General features: G+C 42.5%; 1 protein-coding gene across 1 annotated transcript in view; it reads left to right on the forward strand.

Annotated features, from left to right (window-relative positions):
* The window catches only part of NOL7 (nucleolar protein 7), a 110,226-nt gene that overhangs the window by 66,916 nt on the left and 25,870 nt on the right, over positions 1-17,440 (forward strand). The window contains exon 5 of the mRNA XM_069218136.1: positions 164-242. Coding sequence (XP_069074237.1) covers positions 164-242 — 79 coding nt within the window. The remainder of the gene's footprint in view (positions 1-163; positions 243-17,440) is intronic.

A 17,440-nucleotide genomic window follows, 5' to 3' on the forward strand; every position in this document is an offset into this window, starting at 1 on the left:
GAGTCTTCTAACTGTGTAGGCATATTATGCAATAGTATTTTGTTGTCATTACTATCCTATCATATATCAATTAAAACAACACCATATTACATTTGCTCTCATTGATTTTTTTGTACGTGTCTTTGAGGAATATTCAAAACCTTTGTAATTTATCGTGTTATAGGGAAAGATGCAGAGACGGCTAAAGATCAAGAGGATAACTCCAAGGATGAAGGGAGTGAAGAAGACACAACCGATGACCGGTACTAAAGTTGTCACTGCTTGTTTAATCTTCATAAATAACACATTCATGTTATGGGGTGATCACTGTGCGATCAACCCAAAGAATCTAGGAGCCTTTGTGGGTGAGGTATTAATTGTATGTCATGTTGAATTTTAAACAGAATTTTAGCTCTTATCCTATAATTATTTATTAAATAGATTATCTAAAGAACATGACATGAATCCATTTCCAAGTGTGCAAAGTTTCATAGATATCAAATCACTGTGGTAGCACTCAAAAAGGCCCTACAAATATCCACCAAGATCTGTATCTCCATGACTATATATTTTGTGGACACTTTATAGTCTTGTGTAAAGTATTGTGGCACACCCCTAAAATCAGGACAAAATTAAATTTGTAAACAAATTAAAGTCCACAGGAAGAGAGAGGTGAGCTTAATGTCAAGATGTGTCCCAAAGGGTTTTCTTCGGTGACATTAAGCCAGGCTACACTTGGGCCGTGTTCCTGTACTGAAATACAAAAAGTATAGAGAAGACTGATTTGAAATTAAGGAGCTCTCTCCCTCACTAAGAGAGTGGTAGTGGTGAAGTTACTGTCTCTTGCGGGCAGGAGCAATCATTCATGTCAGCTTCCCTACCCGCATCACTGTGAGCAGGGAAACAGATCTAAAGTCTGCTTCCAGCTGGTGGGAGCATTTTTGAAGCTCCCACCATCGTGGGGCAGACTTTGTGTTTGCTCTTCCTTGGCGAGAGCTTTGAAATTGCTCCCACCAAGCAAGAGCAAACTCAGCTTTCCAAGAAACCACTACATACCAGGGATGAGCACCCTGGGACATTTTAGGAGCCTTGCTTAGCGGATGGGTCCCCAAGGGCATTAATAGCTCCGGGAGGGGGGCTGCAGGGGCTCGCTCCCCTTGATTAGGTACCTGGGGCCAAACTCAGCCCGGGGAAGGGGGGAGTTGCGTGCCCCCCTCCCACTCGGTAAACTACAGCCGGGAGATGGGGCCTCTGGGGTCGAAATAAGCCTGGGGAGGGGGAACTACAGGAGACCACCTTCCCTCAAATATTTAAATCCCCTGGGGATCTGGCCCACCAGGGAAGCAAGGCAAAAAGAAATAGCGGGAGACCGCATCTCTCTTTTTGTTTTTATTTTAGTTTTTTTATTTAATGCACCGCGGATCCACAATGTGCTGCAAAATTCAATCTGGGGCAGGGTATCCTACTCTGCCCCCTACTGTTTTGTTTATTTGGTATTATTTTTCGTGTTTTGTTGGGACTCCATCTGAGTTGCGAGTCCCAAGATGGCTGCCACCAGTTCCTGGTTGAAGGTATGGCAGCCAATCACATCTCATCATGAGATCTGTTGGATACACTGAGGCTCCATGTCCCTAGATAGACATGACTTTTTGTCTTTAAGAACCCCAGTACTACCAGACTAAGGCCTAGCTTTCTGCCAAATATGGTGTAATTCTGTCAGTCGGTGTGACCTGTAGTAGTGTCTAAAATCCTTATTCAAAATTTCATGTTTTGGGACCCCCCCTTTTTCTTCACCCCACTTGACTCACCCCAAAACTTTCCAGACAACATCTGAAGTGAGGGGCAAAATAGTTTGTGAAGATTCATCAATCAGCACCAAAATTAATTGCAAAACAAAAAACACTCTTCCTGTAGAAAGTAGGTCCTGACTTTAACTACATACTGGCGAATGCCAGTAAAAAAGAAATATATATATATATATATATATATATATATATATATATATATATATATATATATATATATAATTAATAACAACTCCTCTAACGCCAATCCCAGAAGAATCACGCACACTCCAGCAGTGTTAGCAGATCACCTGAATTGTGGTGAACTAAGTACAATCCCACACCATGTAACAACTGCCAACCTAATACGTTTTCGGCCAACTAACTGCACCTCATCTCAGCCCAAGAGCAGGGATGATTTGTGGCAACCGGGTGCATGATGCAATGACTTCTCAGGGAAATCCTGGTGAATCAGATCTCATCCTTTTCTCTGTTACATTAGTCTCATACATACAGAAACAAACCGAGGCAGAAAATGGTTCAGTAAGATTTATTGAATCAGCTGTGTCTTAGAGAAAATGGCATGAAATGCAATAATTAGAATGGTGAAACATAATAGAAACAAAATGGTGGCAAGAAAAGTGAAACGCAGGCAAATTCCTACCGTACTGTCACTATGCGTAATATATGTGATTCCTACCTAAGCTATGTTAGAGCACAGCATGATAAGCCCTACTCTGTCCTTTAGGATTCTCCCCTGGGAAGACATCATTTCCCCATACCTGAGGAAGGAAGCCTGTATCCCCATGTAGGCCAGGGAACCGGTAGTCTCAGCAAGCAGCTGTAGCAAATTCAATCAGCATGCGGTCATGGTAATCTAGCTGGAATCTCCCTCTAAGGAACATGGGACAGAGAAGTGTTTTTATAATCAAACAGCTGATGTTCTGAGAAAATGTCCCTACGTAGGATGTGTGTGTTTCTGTGAACGTTAGACCACTTGTGCCGGCAGCCCGTTCTCGCAGCTGCCTTGACAAAAGCACAAAGTGAAAAGAATGTCTTGATAAGAAATGCAATGCAATGCATGCAATGCAAGGCAAAAGAACAACTAGATAAGTAAAATAAAATAGTTTAGTTTAGTTTAGGAGTTTGTAAAGCACATGGCTACCCGAAGGTCTCCCAGCACTAGAGCAGAAGCAGAAAAACAAGGAGACAATTTATGCGGTGAACAGAAGGGTCTTCAAATTCTTACAAAAGGGAATTTCTTGACTATCCTGGCGGAGCTCAAAGGGAAGGGAATTCCAGATAATTTGAGGCTCTGTATGCTAAAGATTGACCTCCCCATCTTGCTTTCTTAATCCGTGGAACGTTAATTAGGGAGGCCATTGAGGATCTAAGAACCCTTTGAGGGATGTAGGGCGTTGAAATCTGTTTAAGGAAGGCTGGACCCTTATTATGCAGAGGTCTGTGCAAAGTGCAGAGGGCCTTGAAGTTGATCCGTTGTTCCACAGGCAGCCAGTGAAGAGAAAGTAAAGCAGGTTTTGTGGACCGGTGCCTGGGAGTCTTCATAAGTAGGCGTGCTGCTGCGTTCTGCACCACCTGAAGTCTTTTTAGTACATATGGAGGTGAACTCAGAGGATAGTTCCATAGTCCAAGCATGAAATTATGAGAGCCTGAGTGATTTGTCTTTTGGCTTGAAAAGGAAGTAGCTTAAAGACTTTTCTGAGAGGTTTTAATAGACTAAAACAGGTGGCTGCCAACTTTTTTAGATTGATAGTCCATAGTCAGGTGGGAGTCCAGCCAAAAACCCAAGGACTTTATGCTGTCTCTTGGTTGGTGGGGGCAGCCCTTCCAACCCATCAGGGAGCAGAAAAGGGGGATCTGGGTGGACCATAATTAACCACCAGCATGACTTCTGTTTCTTATTCGTTCAGCTTATGTTTACGGCGCGCCATCCCTCTAGCTACTTCTTGGAGACAGGGTGTCAGTTTGGGCTGACCTGTCTTAGAGATGGTTGAGAGTGACAAGCTGTAAGGTTGTACAATCTCAACCAGAGGGGACATATAGATATTAAACAACGTGGGGCTGAGAGAGGAGCCCGGGTCACGCCACAGCTGAGAGGAAGGCTGTTGGGGGAAAAAAAGGAGCAATCAAGCACTTGAAAGGTTCCATCCCTCAAAAAGGAGGAGACCCATTTCAAAGCGCACCCCTTGATGCCTGCATGGAAAATTCAATGACGCAGAATGTTATGATATATGGTGTCAAAGGCAGCATTTAGGTCCAATAGAATGATGGCGGCAGCGCCCCCTAAATCCAGTCATCGTTGAACATCTTAGACTACTGCCAGAAGAGCAGTCTGGTACTATGTTGAGGTCTGAAGCCCACTTGAGTATGATGAAGAATCTTGTGTTCTTCAAGAAAACCTGACATTTGCCTATTGACATGTTTTTCAATCAGTTTAGCTGCTATAGGCAAGAGAGAAATTGGTCTATAGTTCCTCAATAGGGCTGTATCTAGATGAGGCTTTTAAAGTAAAGGTTTAATGATAGCATGTTTCCAGTTTGATGGATAAGGCCTGTTATTAAAGGCTCATTAAGGGCCTTAGTCAGAGCAGGGGCAATCATGTCTGAACCTAATGGGGAAAATGTGAGTAGGGGCAGGGTCGAGTGGAGATCCTGATTTTATAATGTGTAACAAGTTAGTTACAGATTCCTCCGTAAGGGGCGGAAAATCGAATAGAGGATGTCTAGAGCTTAGAACCTGAGCCTGGCCTGCAAATTCATCATTCTGGGTGGTCATATCTGGAAAAGCTTAATAGATGTCTTGAATTTTCTTTTGAAAGAAACCGGCCAAATTATTGCTGTGCTCCTTGGAGGTGTAAGTGAGATCGGTGTGAGAGGGCACTTGGATGATTTCTTTATATATTGAGAAGATTTCTTTGGGAGAGTTGGAGGCCTGATTATATTTTAGATGCTTAATATGATGACTGTGTGGCTTTAATTTCTGTAAGTGTCTAATTGCTTTCCTATATTTGTTTTTTGCGGACATAACGTAAGTTTTCTACCACTTTCTTTCAAGGCATTTACACTCCTTTTTTTAGCAGCAATAGCTAAGGAGTGAACCATAGTGATGTTTTTTATGGCCTGTACCTCAGGTGATAGTTTTATTGGTAGTACAGAGTCTAAGAGGAAAATACCATCATGAATGTGGTTGATTCTGAAATATTGAAAATGAAGCAGAATAAAATGTTACTAGGCTAAAGGGCACAAGCAGCAGGTCTAGTTGCTAAAATAACATACCCAGAAACAGCACTAAAATGGCTTTCAACACCCTCCCCGGTTAAGAAGTGGTAAATAAGTCTAATATTTAAAAAAATAAAAGCAACGAAAATGCTATTTCTTAAAACATATATAAACAGCAATAATGAAAGTTAAAACACACTTGAGGATGTGAATTATTGGAAGGGGTCAATTTAAAATTTTCAGTAGTGGCGTCAGTGAAACCAAATTTAAAAGTCAATGTCATTTTTAAAATCTCCAATTACACCCGGGACAATTGAAGCAAGGAAATTTTCCTCTTCCGCAAGTAGTAATGTGACCAAATCGTTGCTAAAGAAAACCATAGAGCACTCCTGTTCCAAAGCCTGAGCTCCAGCTTAGGCAGCAGCATTCTGTGTTGTGCCAAGTGTTGAGTTAGGAGCTGCATTATCCACGAAGGACAGCTCACAGACTGCTTCTCATAGTAAACGTACCCTCAAAGCAGATGTCTGGTAATAAGCCCTCAGGGAGAACATCATCAGATCAGCATCCAATGAAAGTAAGCGCCACGTAGAAAGACAGACTTTCAGTGCACATTTGTAAAGGCACCAGAGACATCATAACACAGGCTGCACACAATCCAAAACCGGCCCGATTGACAGAGACTAGTTACACTTCAGTTCTTCCAGGAGTGGTGCTCTGAAATACTGCATCATGCATTCATGACACCTTTGCACTTTTGGAAGCGCTTTCAGTCCTCTTTGTTGTGATGGGACAGCCATTGTGAATAAAAGAAATAGCAACAGTAAGATGCCACCTATTATAGCTAAAGTAATCGAAAATGCTCAAATATCAAGTGTATGGTTGAAGGCATTAATCCAAATATAGCGGAGAAGGTGTGAACGAAACCAGAACCAACTCCCTTAAAGAAATGTACAATCCCAGTAGTACTAGACGCATTAAAAATGTATCCCACAGGTGCACCACAGTTTCTCCTAAAGTTTGTATTAAAAAGGGACTGTATTTCCACAGATGACCTTGCCACTTGGAGCGCATAGGATTTGTGTGCAGATGTCAATGCCACGTCTTTTTTTTTTTAAACAATAAAGCCTTTAGTCTGTTCAACTTGTCAAAATTCACATTTGAAGTAGCAATGTGAGGCCAAATATCTGCTACTTTTGTCTGTTGCGTAGGGGGGAAAAGAACATTCCCGCAACAGGTGACAATTTAGGAGACCGAAATGACGTAAGCTATTCCGGCTCGCGTTCCACAACAGCTCTCACTGTTAAGAAGCACATAGCTTCCATTGAGAGCACCTGGAACGCAGGTCTAATCAAGGGGACTGGAACTCCCTCTTCAGATAGCAAGCTAAGTTCGCTGCCAAAGCGTTACATGCCCCGTGCAAGGACAGCTGCTTACAAACCATCGAATGGCTCACAGATGCCTCACATTCACTGCCTCCAGGAAAGATCTCTTTCATGCCATTGAAACATTTGTGAGAAAAGAGAAGCTCCCACACCTCATGGATGTAACTATCTCCTAGCCTTTCCTATCTGCCTAGTTGAATGTGTTTCAAACGGGAGGTGAATTGCAATGTTGCAATAGGAAGATTAACAACCCTGTGTATTAACCGTTCAGCAGATGGTGCTTCAGCCACAGTAAAAGGGAACTTTTCTAATTTCTCGATGTTTAACATAAGTAGCTTCCTTCTTAGCCAGTATTTGTTGTCATGTCAAATTAAGTGCAGAAAATATATCCGTTGCGATGACGATGCCAGGGAACGCAACCTGATTTCAGTGTTTGTAGTGTCCAACCCAGCTGCATAATGGACCTTAGCTGACTCTGTCCATGCTGTAAAAATGACATGTCACTTTTTACAATGTCTATTGCAGAAGAAGCAATGTTGTTTAAAGTGTATATGCGGTCGGACAAGGTGTTACTCATTATCTACAACAGCTAAAGCTTTCTGCAGGTTTTCCTGAAATATTAGCCTTAACCGGGCAGCACCTTCTTTTTGAGTTAGTTTCCAAATTTCACTATAAACTGCATACAAGAAGCACTTTTTATGTTGTCTTCTGGAGCCTAACAGGAAATCTTGCAAGTCTGTATTGCTAGAAAGGTGACTGAGGTGTTCTTTAACACCATCTAGTGAGGATCTTTGTAACCATTGCGGGCATAATTTCCCTACACTATATGCTTTTACTATACCCGAATGTTCTAATGATTCATAGCGAGGGTCTGGTCTACAGGGAGTGCAGAATTATTAGGCAAGTTGTATTTTTGAGGATTAATTTTATTATTGAACAACAACCATGTTCTCAATGAACCCAAAAAACTCATTAATATCAAAGCTGAATATTTTTGGAAGTAGTTTTTAGTTTGTTTTTAGTTTTAGCTATGTTAGGGGGATATCTGTGTGTGCAGGTGACTATTACTGTGCATAATTATTAGGCAACTTAACAAAAAAAAAATATATACCCATTTCAATTATTTATTATTACCAGTGAAACCAATATAACATCTCAACATTCACAAATATACATTTCTGACATTCAAAAACAAAACAAAAACAAATCAGTGACCAATATAGCCACCTTTCTTTGCAAGGACACTCAAAAGCCTGCCATCCATGGATTCTGTCAGTGTTTTGATCTGTTCACTATCAACAATGCGTGCAGCAGCAACCACAGCCTCCCAGACACTGTTCAGAGAGGTGTACTGTTTTCCCTCCTTGTAAATCTCACATTTGATGATGGACCACAGGTTCTCAATGGGGTTCAGATCAGGTGAACAAGGAGGCCATGTCATTAGATTTCCTTCTTTTATACCCTTTCTTGCCAGCCACGCTGTGGAGTACTTGGACGCGTGTGATGGAGCATTGCCCTGCATGAAAATCATGTTTTTCTTGAAGGATGCAGACTTCTTCCTGTACCACTGCTTGAAGAAGGTGTCTTCCAGGAACTGGCAGTAGGACTGGGAGTTGAGCTTGCCTCCATCCTCAACCCGAAAAGGCCCCATAAGCTCATCTTTGATGATACCAGCCCAAACCAGTACTCCACCTCCACCTTGCTGGCGTCTGAGTCGGACTGGAGCTCTCTGCCCTTTACCAATCCAGCCACGGGCCCATCCATCTGGCCCATCAAGACTCACTCTCATTTCATCAGTCCATAAAACCTTAGAAAAATCAGTCTTGAGATATTTCTTGACCCAGTCTTGACGTTTCAGCTTGTGTGTCTTGTTCAGTGGTGGTCGTCTTTCAGCCTTTCTTACCTTGGCCATGTCTCTGAGTATTGCACACCTTGTGCTTTTGGGCACTCCAGTGATGTTGCAGCTCTGAAATATGGCCAAACTGGTGGCAAGTGGCATTGTGGCAGCTGCACGCTTGACTTTTCTCAGTTCATGGGCAGTTATTTTGCGCCTTGGTTTTTTCACACGCTTCTTGCGACCCTGTTGACTATTTTGAATGAAACGCTTGATTGTTCGATGATCACGCTTCAGAAGCTTTGCAATTTTAAGAGTGCTGCATCCCTCTGCAAGATATCTCACTATTTTTGACTTTTCTGAGCCTGTCAATTCCTTCTTTTGACCCATTTTGCCAAAGGAAAGGAAGTTGCCTAATAATTATGCACACCTGATATAGGGTGTTGATGTCATTAGACCACACCCCTTCTCATTACAGAGATGCACATCACCTAATATGCTTAATTGGTAGTAGGCTTTCGAGCCTATACAGCTTGAAGTAAGACAACATGCATAAAGAGGATGATGTGGTCAAAATACTCATTTGCCTAATAATTCTGCACTCCCTGTATTTGTTCTAAACCCCACGGAGGAGTTTACAAAACGTGTATGACAACCATTTGTGCCCACAGGCCACAATAACCACCCGCCAGGATGTGAAAGTGATGTGTTAAATGTTCCATTCTGGACCCACTCATCAAGCCTAATGTATTATTGCCATTTGCAAAATGTAACAGGGGCAGGGATAGTAGGCACATTCAAATCCTTAATCTTTGCTCATCTTAAAACAACTTGTCTGTTGTACAGTTTCATTTAAAAATATCCTTTGAACAGGTATCGGGCATGCTCTAAAAGAAACTTCCTTTCCCCTTATTTGCCAATTTTTAGTTCCCCTTACACTTTTCAAATCAATCGACTTCAGCCAATAATCATAGCCTTCTATAGCCAACCGGGAAACAAAGGAATATGAATAAAACAATTTTGCATCAGTTAATAAAATATGTTGCATTTCCATCACTGGCAATTTAAAATAATATGACTCCGCATTTTAGCATTGTCCCCAGAAAAATATGCACACTTTTCAGAGTATGTATTCAAACTCCCCATTGGCGGAGTTGGACAATGTTCCCATTGTGTATAATTAAAAATAGTCTTTGGGGTACTTGCTCTGTGAATGTAATAATGGTCCATAATCATTATAACAGAACATATCTCCATAATTTCCTTTCAATTGGTAAACATCCTCACTGTCAAACCCAGTGAAATATTCTAATTCCGATACCATAGAATCAACAGTTTTTACACCCCAATCTTCAGAAACAACTCCAGGTGTTATTACATCATTCATGAAAAGTTTAAATACATATGGAATTTGAAAAACCTCCGTCTGCCCATATATATCAAAGGGTACTTTATCCTAAACAATCCCATCAGGATTTGGTAAAGCTGAAATGTTAACTAGGGACAAGTCTCTGCAGACCTTATGGGAGGAAAAAAGTGGTTTTAGGACCTCATCCACCAGTTCAGCTCCAGAGCATTTGGGAAAGTAATGACCAAGTCTTAGTAGGAAAAAAGACAATGACAAACCCAATCCAAAGAAGGGAAGGTAATTACTTTTAATAAGAGCCACAGATAGTTCCATGGAAGAACAAAATAGTTAATTTTGAGCCAATTTATCAGTTTATGTACTCTTGACTGTTGCAGAAGAGGCAGATGAGTCGGTGGAAGAGTCATTGACGTCGGCAAAGTATCCAGAAACTGTTTGAGCAAAAACTGCAGCAGGGTTTGGAACAGGAGAGCTTGCAGAAGTCTCCCTTGGTGGTTCATAGTATACTATTCCATCTGTTTGTGTTGAAATTTGAGTAAAATCTCTCAATATCTTTGACGTTGCTTGTCGCAGAAGAAATTAACAGGACTAATGAAAGATCATTTTCCACCGTCCCCAAGCTCGAAGAGGTGTCCGCATTGCTGCTTAAAAACTGTAGGGGAACATCCTGGTCTGCTGTGAAGGATCGTCCATATGGTGTAGCTTGACATTGTCAATGGAGACAAAGCGGTTTTCTTTAGCACCAGGCAGTGGTGGTAGAATGAAAGTTCTGGTACTGTGTATTTCCAGGACTGGAACTGCTGCACGATAAGAAGGACCAAACTCCTTTTTCACAGCAATCTTTTCATGCACTAGATCCCCAACTTTTGGAATCCAGCTGGTTGGTGTTATTGGAGCATCCCCTATTCCCAGGGAGACTGCACTGGAAGATGCGTTGTCACCACGGAACTGTTCTAAGTCCCACAAGACAGTGACAAGTTCATTTATGTCCAAAGGTATATCTGCCGCCTCCGCACCAGGACCATCAAGATCTAGAACATAAATTTGTGTTCCGAACAGGCTTTCGTATGGCATACGCCCTCCCAGGGACCTTCTGGGCAGAATATTAGGTGCTCTCTGGACTCCATACAGGTGATTAAGCCAGCTACAACCTGTGCCTAATACTTTAGCTGTTAAGGCATGCTTTAACTCCCAGTTTCTTTGCTCCACAACACTGTTTCCCTCTGGATGATATGGAGACGAATAATGCAGTTGGACCCCTAACGAAGCCATGGTGTCCCTAAATGCCCTTGCGGCGAAAGCAGACCCCTGGTCCGAGTGGTAAGCTGCAACTGCATTTGTGCTGATAAAGACTTGCAAACCTTTAATAACAGTTCAAGCGTCAGCTGAGCGTTGTGGCCATACCCATTAAAATCTAGAGCATGAGTCAACAGCGACTAAGATGTATTTGCATGGGGGTGTCGGGACCACAATGGTCCAGGTGCACACATTGTAAAGGTCTGTTGGAAAGTAGGAGGGGTGTCTGCAGTGGGCATTTAACGGTGGACCCTTTTCATTTGTTGACCGATGTCACAGCAAGGTACATACTGCTTGGTCTGTTTGTATAGACCTGGCCACCAGAAGCGTGCTTGCAACGATAAAATAGTAGCCACCACACCAGCATGGGCAGAAGCAACTCCCTCATGTGCTGCTTTAATCCACTCAGGCCTTTGATCTTGGTTGGGGCTCACACGATCACCCACCCTTGGTGTTGTTACTAAGGCATTATTGAGGCTAGATATGTGGTCAAAATATTTGGCAGAATATGCCTTTGGCATGGGCTTGCCTTCAGCCAAAGCTTTTCATCATCCAATCTTGTCTGTGAACGAGTTATTGCAGCAACAGAAGCCGTAGCGACTACTGACTTGGCTGCTTCAGCAGCCAGGGTATTGCCAGTAACATGTATTCCAACACATTGATGTCCCAATGTATGAACTACATTGACAATTGGTAGCGTTTCTTTCAGACCTGCTACTTTCTTTGTTTAATGGTGTTGCCTTCTGAATCTCTGAACCCTTTCTGGCACCAGTATTGCAGATATTCATTTAAGGACTGGGCACAGTACTATGAGTCACAGATGATTAATGCTAAGTGTCCTGGATCCGTGTGTTCCGGTGCCATCAACAGAGCTTTGCTAATTGTGCAGTGCAGTCCCCTAAGGTCTGTGTATAGTGTGTTGTGGATGGAATTCACCATCCTTCATGTAGCCACTCACGACTGCGCAGGCAGTGGAGTATTGATGTTTAGTCCCTACTGCAAACTGGGCTGGACATTCAGTGTACATAGTTATTTGATAATCTTCATCAGGAAATGTTTTTTGCTGGAACTGGATATTCAAGTTCGTATTGTAGGAATTTTGGAGTTTGGAATTTTGGGTCAAAAACATAGTCTGCATCAGTGGCTGTAAGAGACTTTGCCCTTTATATTCCCACATAGATGTAGTGCCTTAACATTGGGAACACTGACTTTGGTAATGGCCTTGAGGGCTGGGATTAGAGACATGACAAAGATGTATTTTCCCCTGGGCCAGAGTTCTCTTTTTAATGACAGCCATATGACCAGTAGTCAGTATTTTTTCTATTGGAGCAAATCGTTGTTCAGCTGTGGCATGCAAATGTGATTTGTATGCAACAGAGACAGTATCACCATCATTGAACATTACATAGGTGAAACTGATGGCACCAGCAGCTACTCTGATGACCAAACGTGTTTTGTTGTCTCTTGGGTGTAAGTGTTTAGCTGGAAGCATGTCTTGTTGCAATGCTCTGAGAATGCTTGTGTGTTTGACTGTCCAATATTTGCTTGAAAAGTCAGGATGTATTAAGTCATATAATGGTTTAATGCGTTGTGCATAATCCGAAATGAAAGTTCTGCCCAAGTTTAAAAAGCCCAACAGTGACTGGAGCTTTTTGTTAGTGTTTGGTGGTTGTAATTGTGCGCATGTTTCTAAAAATTGGAGCACTAGACTGTTGCCTTCATCTGATAGGTGGTATCCCAAAAATAGGACACTAAGGAAGGCTTTTTTTAATTATTTATTTTTATTTGAATTTGTAGCCTAATTCGGCAATCCCACAACAATGCGACCCACCCTTCTTACATGTTGAACAATCCGATAGATATCATCTATGCAGGACAATGCCTCAGGTTCAATGTCGTGTAAAATTAAGTTATAAGCTGAAAACAATCCTGGACTGTTTTAATACCCTTGTCAGCAATTTTTTTTCGAGAGCCTAAAGCTCTGAAACTTGTTAAATCCATACTTTAAGGCACCATATTTTGGCAGAAAAAAACATTGGAAATATCCAAGATTGTTTTGTATTTTTTTATGCACTATATTGTTAATAAGTGCTGTACTGTGTGCAAGTTGAAGGGCAAATGTACAGGCATAACTGTTTATATGTCTCTAGTCTAAGACTATTCTATATGAATGGTCCGGTTTAGGTACGGGGAACAATGGATTGTTCATTGGTGAGACACAGGATACAATTATACCCTGGTACTCTAGCTGTGTGAGGATTTCCTTCCCTCACAGGTGCTCTAGCTTCATGCTCTATTGGATATTGGGGATGAGGTTGGGGTTGGGATTTAATTGATATTTTATGGTAGGGGGAATCTTTATCCCATCTTACATGGTTGCGATATAACGCGGGTGCCTGCGCCTTTGCCCAATCAATGATATCAACCTCACTGAGCTCTCTGGGAACAAGGGGTGAGAAAGATGGTTCAATTACCTCTTACCCATCTGGGAGATTATGGACAAGTTCTAGTGGCCAATCTTTTTCAGCCAGTTAGATATCATAGATGGTGGTAACGCAATCCCAAAAGATGGCGTCTATTGTGTGCTCGATGTCTCCTTCGAATTGTAATTTTAGTTTAACCCCTTCCCTGCCAGGCCTTTTCCCCTCAGGTGCCAGGCCTTTTTTTGGCTATTTGGGGTAGTTTGCGCTTAGGCCCTCATAACGTTTTTTCCACATAAGCTACCCTCGCCAAATTTGCGTCCTTTTTTTCCCAACATCCTAGGGATTCTAGAGGTACCCAGAGTTTGTGGGTTCCCCTGAAGGAGACCAAGACATTAGCCAAAATACAGCAAGAATGTTGGTTTTTTTCCCCAAAAAAATTGAAAAAAAGGGCTGCAGAAGGCTTGTAGTTTTGTCCCTGAAAATGGCACCAACAAAGGGTTTGCAGTGCTAAAAATCGCCATCTTCTCAGCTTTCAGGAACAGGCTGACTTGAATCAGAAAACCACATTTTTCAACCCCATTTTTTAAATAATTTTTGTGTGTGCTTTTAGCGTCCTTCCAGTTAGTGACAGAAATAGGTGTGAAACCAGTGCTTGATCCCGGAAAGCTAAACATTTCTGAAAAGTAGACAAAATTCTGAATTCACCAAGATGTTTTGTGTGTGGGGGAAGAGCTGAAAGACTGTTACCCCCCTCAGTTGGGGTGGGGGCATAACCATGCCCATACTGGTCGATAGCCACCACCCCACAATTTTTTTTTTTTTTTTTTTTTTTTTTTAATTCCCTGGCATCTAGTCCATTTTCTGCCAAAGCATTTCTCTTCCGATCCGCGCTGGAAGCTCAGGGGCAGCCTTTGATGAGGTCAGCGAGCGATGGCACACTTAAGTCATCAAATGCCACGGGGGAGGTCCAGGGTGGGGTTGGGGTGGAAGGGGAAGCAATTCCCCTTCCATCCCTGCCTAGTGGAGGGGGGGCAGGGGTGGAAGGGAAAGCAATTCCCCTTCCACCCCAGCCTAGGGGAGGGGAGTGCTTGGCCATCGGGGGGAGCGCTAGCCCCGAGGGCCCATAGCAGGATGTAACGGTTAAGTCATCAGCACCCGAGAGGTGCAATTGAGGACGTAACCGTTACGTCCTGGGCACCCAAGGGGTTATTCAGCCTATCGGGTGTGAAGACGCACATGTCCTCAGTCTCGACTTGTATGAAATCATCAGTTGGTTTTACCTCCAGATGCTCTTGAAGATTCCAGTGAACTGTGTTCTTCAGTAAAGCTCTCATCCTGAGTGGCATTTCGTATAGAAATAGCTGCCACTTTTTCTTTTTGAATTGAGGATTTTGTTGGGGAAGTTTCTTTTATTTCTTAACAGAAACTGTGACACGTTTCTCAGTTTCATGTACTCTGTTCACTGCTCTGACTGCCCACTTCCCTCACTGCATTTATCCGGTGAGTCCTGAAAGGAACGAGATTGGCGTGCATCAGTATATTGCTATCTACCAGGTGTTTTTTGAAATTATCTCTATTTCTAAGAATATTGCGATTTTGTGGGTTCTCCGAATACAGAGATTCTCCCTTCTCTTCTTTAGGTGTTTTTCTTTTTTTTTATTCCAGCATTTTTTAGAACCCTCAGGTGCTTGCTTAGTAGAATCCTTATTGGATTTACCCTGTAATTCTGGTTTAATAGGTCTGGATCCCAGACATCTCAACCAATACTAGAGTAGGCCTTGGCATAATCTTTGGCAGCTCACGTTCTTGATCCTGTACAGGAATGTCCTGCAGCCGCATGTGCACTGCTATTGCATCTGCTCCCCTTTTAAGGTTACTTAATATTATTGAGGTGACGGTGCAAAATTGCCCATTAATTGCATCCCCAAATCCAGGGCTGGGGTAGCCAGGTATTCATCCTGTATTTGTTTTAACACTTCCAGAAGATTGGAAAGTGTTGGTGTACCGTGTGCGTTGGTATAGAGGGTGGTAAATACTGTGCCCCATGTGTTACAGTTTCTACTGTGGGAACCACCCCAAATGGCAAGCACATAGTGAGTATTTTATGTTTATCGTGAGTTCCCGTATGGGGAAAAACTGCTTCCAGCACATTTATTTTTTTAGCTAACCAAAACGGAATCTCCTCCTGTTTGTGGGCAGTCACAGGGTTAATGTCTGGTGTGAATGCACGTTGTTGCGCTGGGGCTGCATTTACTGGGTTAGTATTTAATGTTTGCATTGCAATCTGTACTAACAGTCTGTATATTGCTGTAAGCTCAAAGTACAAGGGGTGAAGCTCAGCTACCGCCCAGGTGGCTGCATCAGGATGCGCTGTATATGAGGCCTATAAAGGACAGGTAGGACCATCATTGCTCGGGGGATCTTACCTAACATGTAGTATTGTGTGTGGTAGGGCGCCATCATGCCAGTTATTGTGGTCTTGAAAAGATAGAGGTATCTCTAAGTATTCATATGATCTGTATTGTGCAGGTATGTTAGCAGGTGTGTAATGATGAAATGTATGTGTGTTCCCATCGACTCCTGGAAAAGTGACCTAAGAGTAGAATGTTTCCTATAGGCTGGATGAGCCTCAACTAAAAATGTTACAGGACTCCCCTGGGCCATTAGCTAACAAATGAGCAGAGAGGGGAGAGGTCGCAGGTTTACTGCAATTACTACCAGTTGTGGGTTCACCATGGTGGATTTATGGCTTCAGGGGACACCAAATGAGGGTTAATCCTTTTAGGGTTGAAGCTTCAACAACCTACAGCATTGGATAGGTACCACCTATCTAGCTGAGGAGGAAACTCTTGATACCACGGACATCTTTGTCTATAGTATTGAGGTGCCTTTAGCACGTAGTGACAGACATTCAGGAGGATCTGAAAATTAGTGCCTGCCCAAACGTTGGCATCGCCATGGCGCATTGGCTCTCCTTCTCCAAATGAGACTGCTGGATTTGGGCAGCAGCATCACCTGAATTGTGGGGAACTGAGTCCAATCCCACACATGTGCCAACTATTGGCCTATTCCGTTTTCGGCCAGCTAACATCGCTTCATCTCCACCCAAGAGCAGGGATGATTTGTGGCAACTGGGCGCATGACGTAATGACTTCTCAGGGAAATCGGGGTGAATCAGATCTCATCCTTTTCTCTCAGTTACATTAGTCTCACACATGCAAAAACAAACAGAGGCAGAAAATGGTTCAATAAGATTTTATTGAATCATCTGATCTTAGATAACATGGCATGAAATGCAATAATTCAAATGATGAAACATAATAGAAGCAAAAGGGTGACAAGAAAAGTGAAACACGAGAAAAGTCCCACTGCACTGTCACTATGAGTAACATATGTGATTCCTACCTAAGCTATGTTAGAGCAGAGCATGATAAGCCCTAATCCGCCCTTCAGGATTTCCCCTTGGAAGACATCATTCCCATGCCTGAGCAAGGAAGCCTGTTGTCTATAGAGATACCAACCCCATGTAGGCCAGAGAACCAGTAGTCTCAGCAAGCAGCTGTAGAAAAGTCAGTCAGCATTTTATCGTGATCATCTGGCTGGAATCTCCATCTAACGTGCATGGGACAGACAAGTGTTTTTATAATAAAACAGGTGATGTTCAGAGAAGATGTCCCTACATAGGATGTGTGTGTTTCTTTGAACGTTAGAGACGCAATGTACCACTTGGGCCGGCAACCCTATCTCACTGCAGCCTTGAGGAAAGCACAAAGTGAAAAGAATGTCTTGCTAAGAAACCATGTTTTCCTGGCGAAAGAACAACTAGATAAGGAAAATGAAATAACACCACAAATGTGGCAAGTTCTGAAATAATAAAAATGTAGCATAATAAATTGTTACTAGGCTAAATGGCACAAGCAGCAGGCCTACTTGCTAAAATAATGTGCCCAGAAACAGCACTAAAATGGCTATACAACACCGGCACCTTGATCACAGGTGAAAGTCCCTCCTTTCTTCAACATAGTGAAAGTGAGCACTCAGCCCACTCCATAAACACTACAAAAGGACTAGCATGAGGTCATGTAATGATGGCCATCTTATGCTGTTACCTGAAAATACATACTTTCTCAAACAGAT

This window comes from Pleurodeles waltl, chromosome 2_1 (genome assembly GCF_031143425.1).
Source record: "Pleurodeles waltl isolate 20211129_DDA chromosome 2_1, aPleWal1.hap1.20221129, whole genome shotgun sequence".
In the NCBI taxonomy this organism is placed as follows: Eukaryota; Metazoa; Chordata; class Amphibia; order Caudata; family Salamandridae; genus Pleurodeles; species Pleurodeles waltl.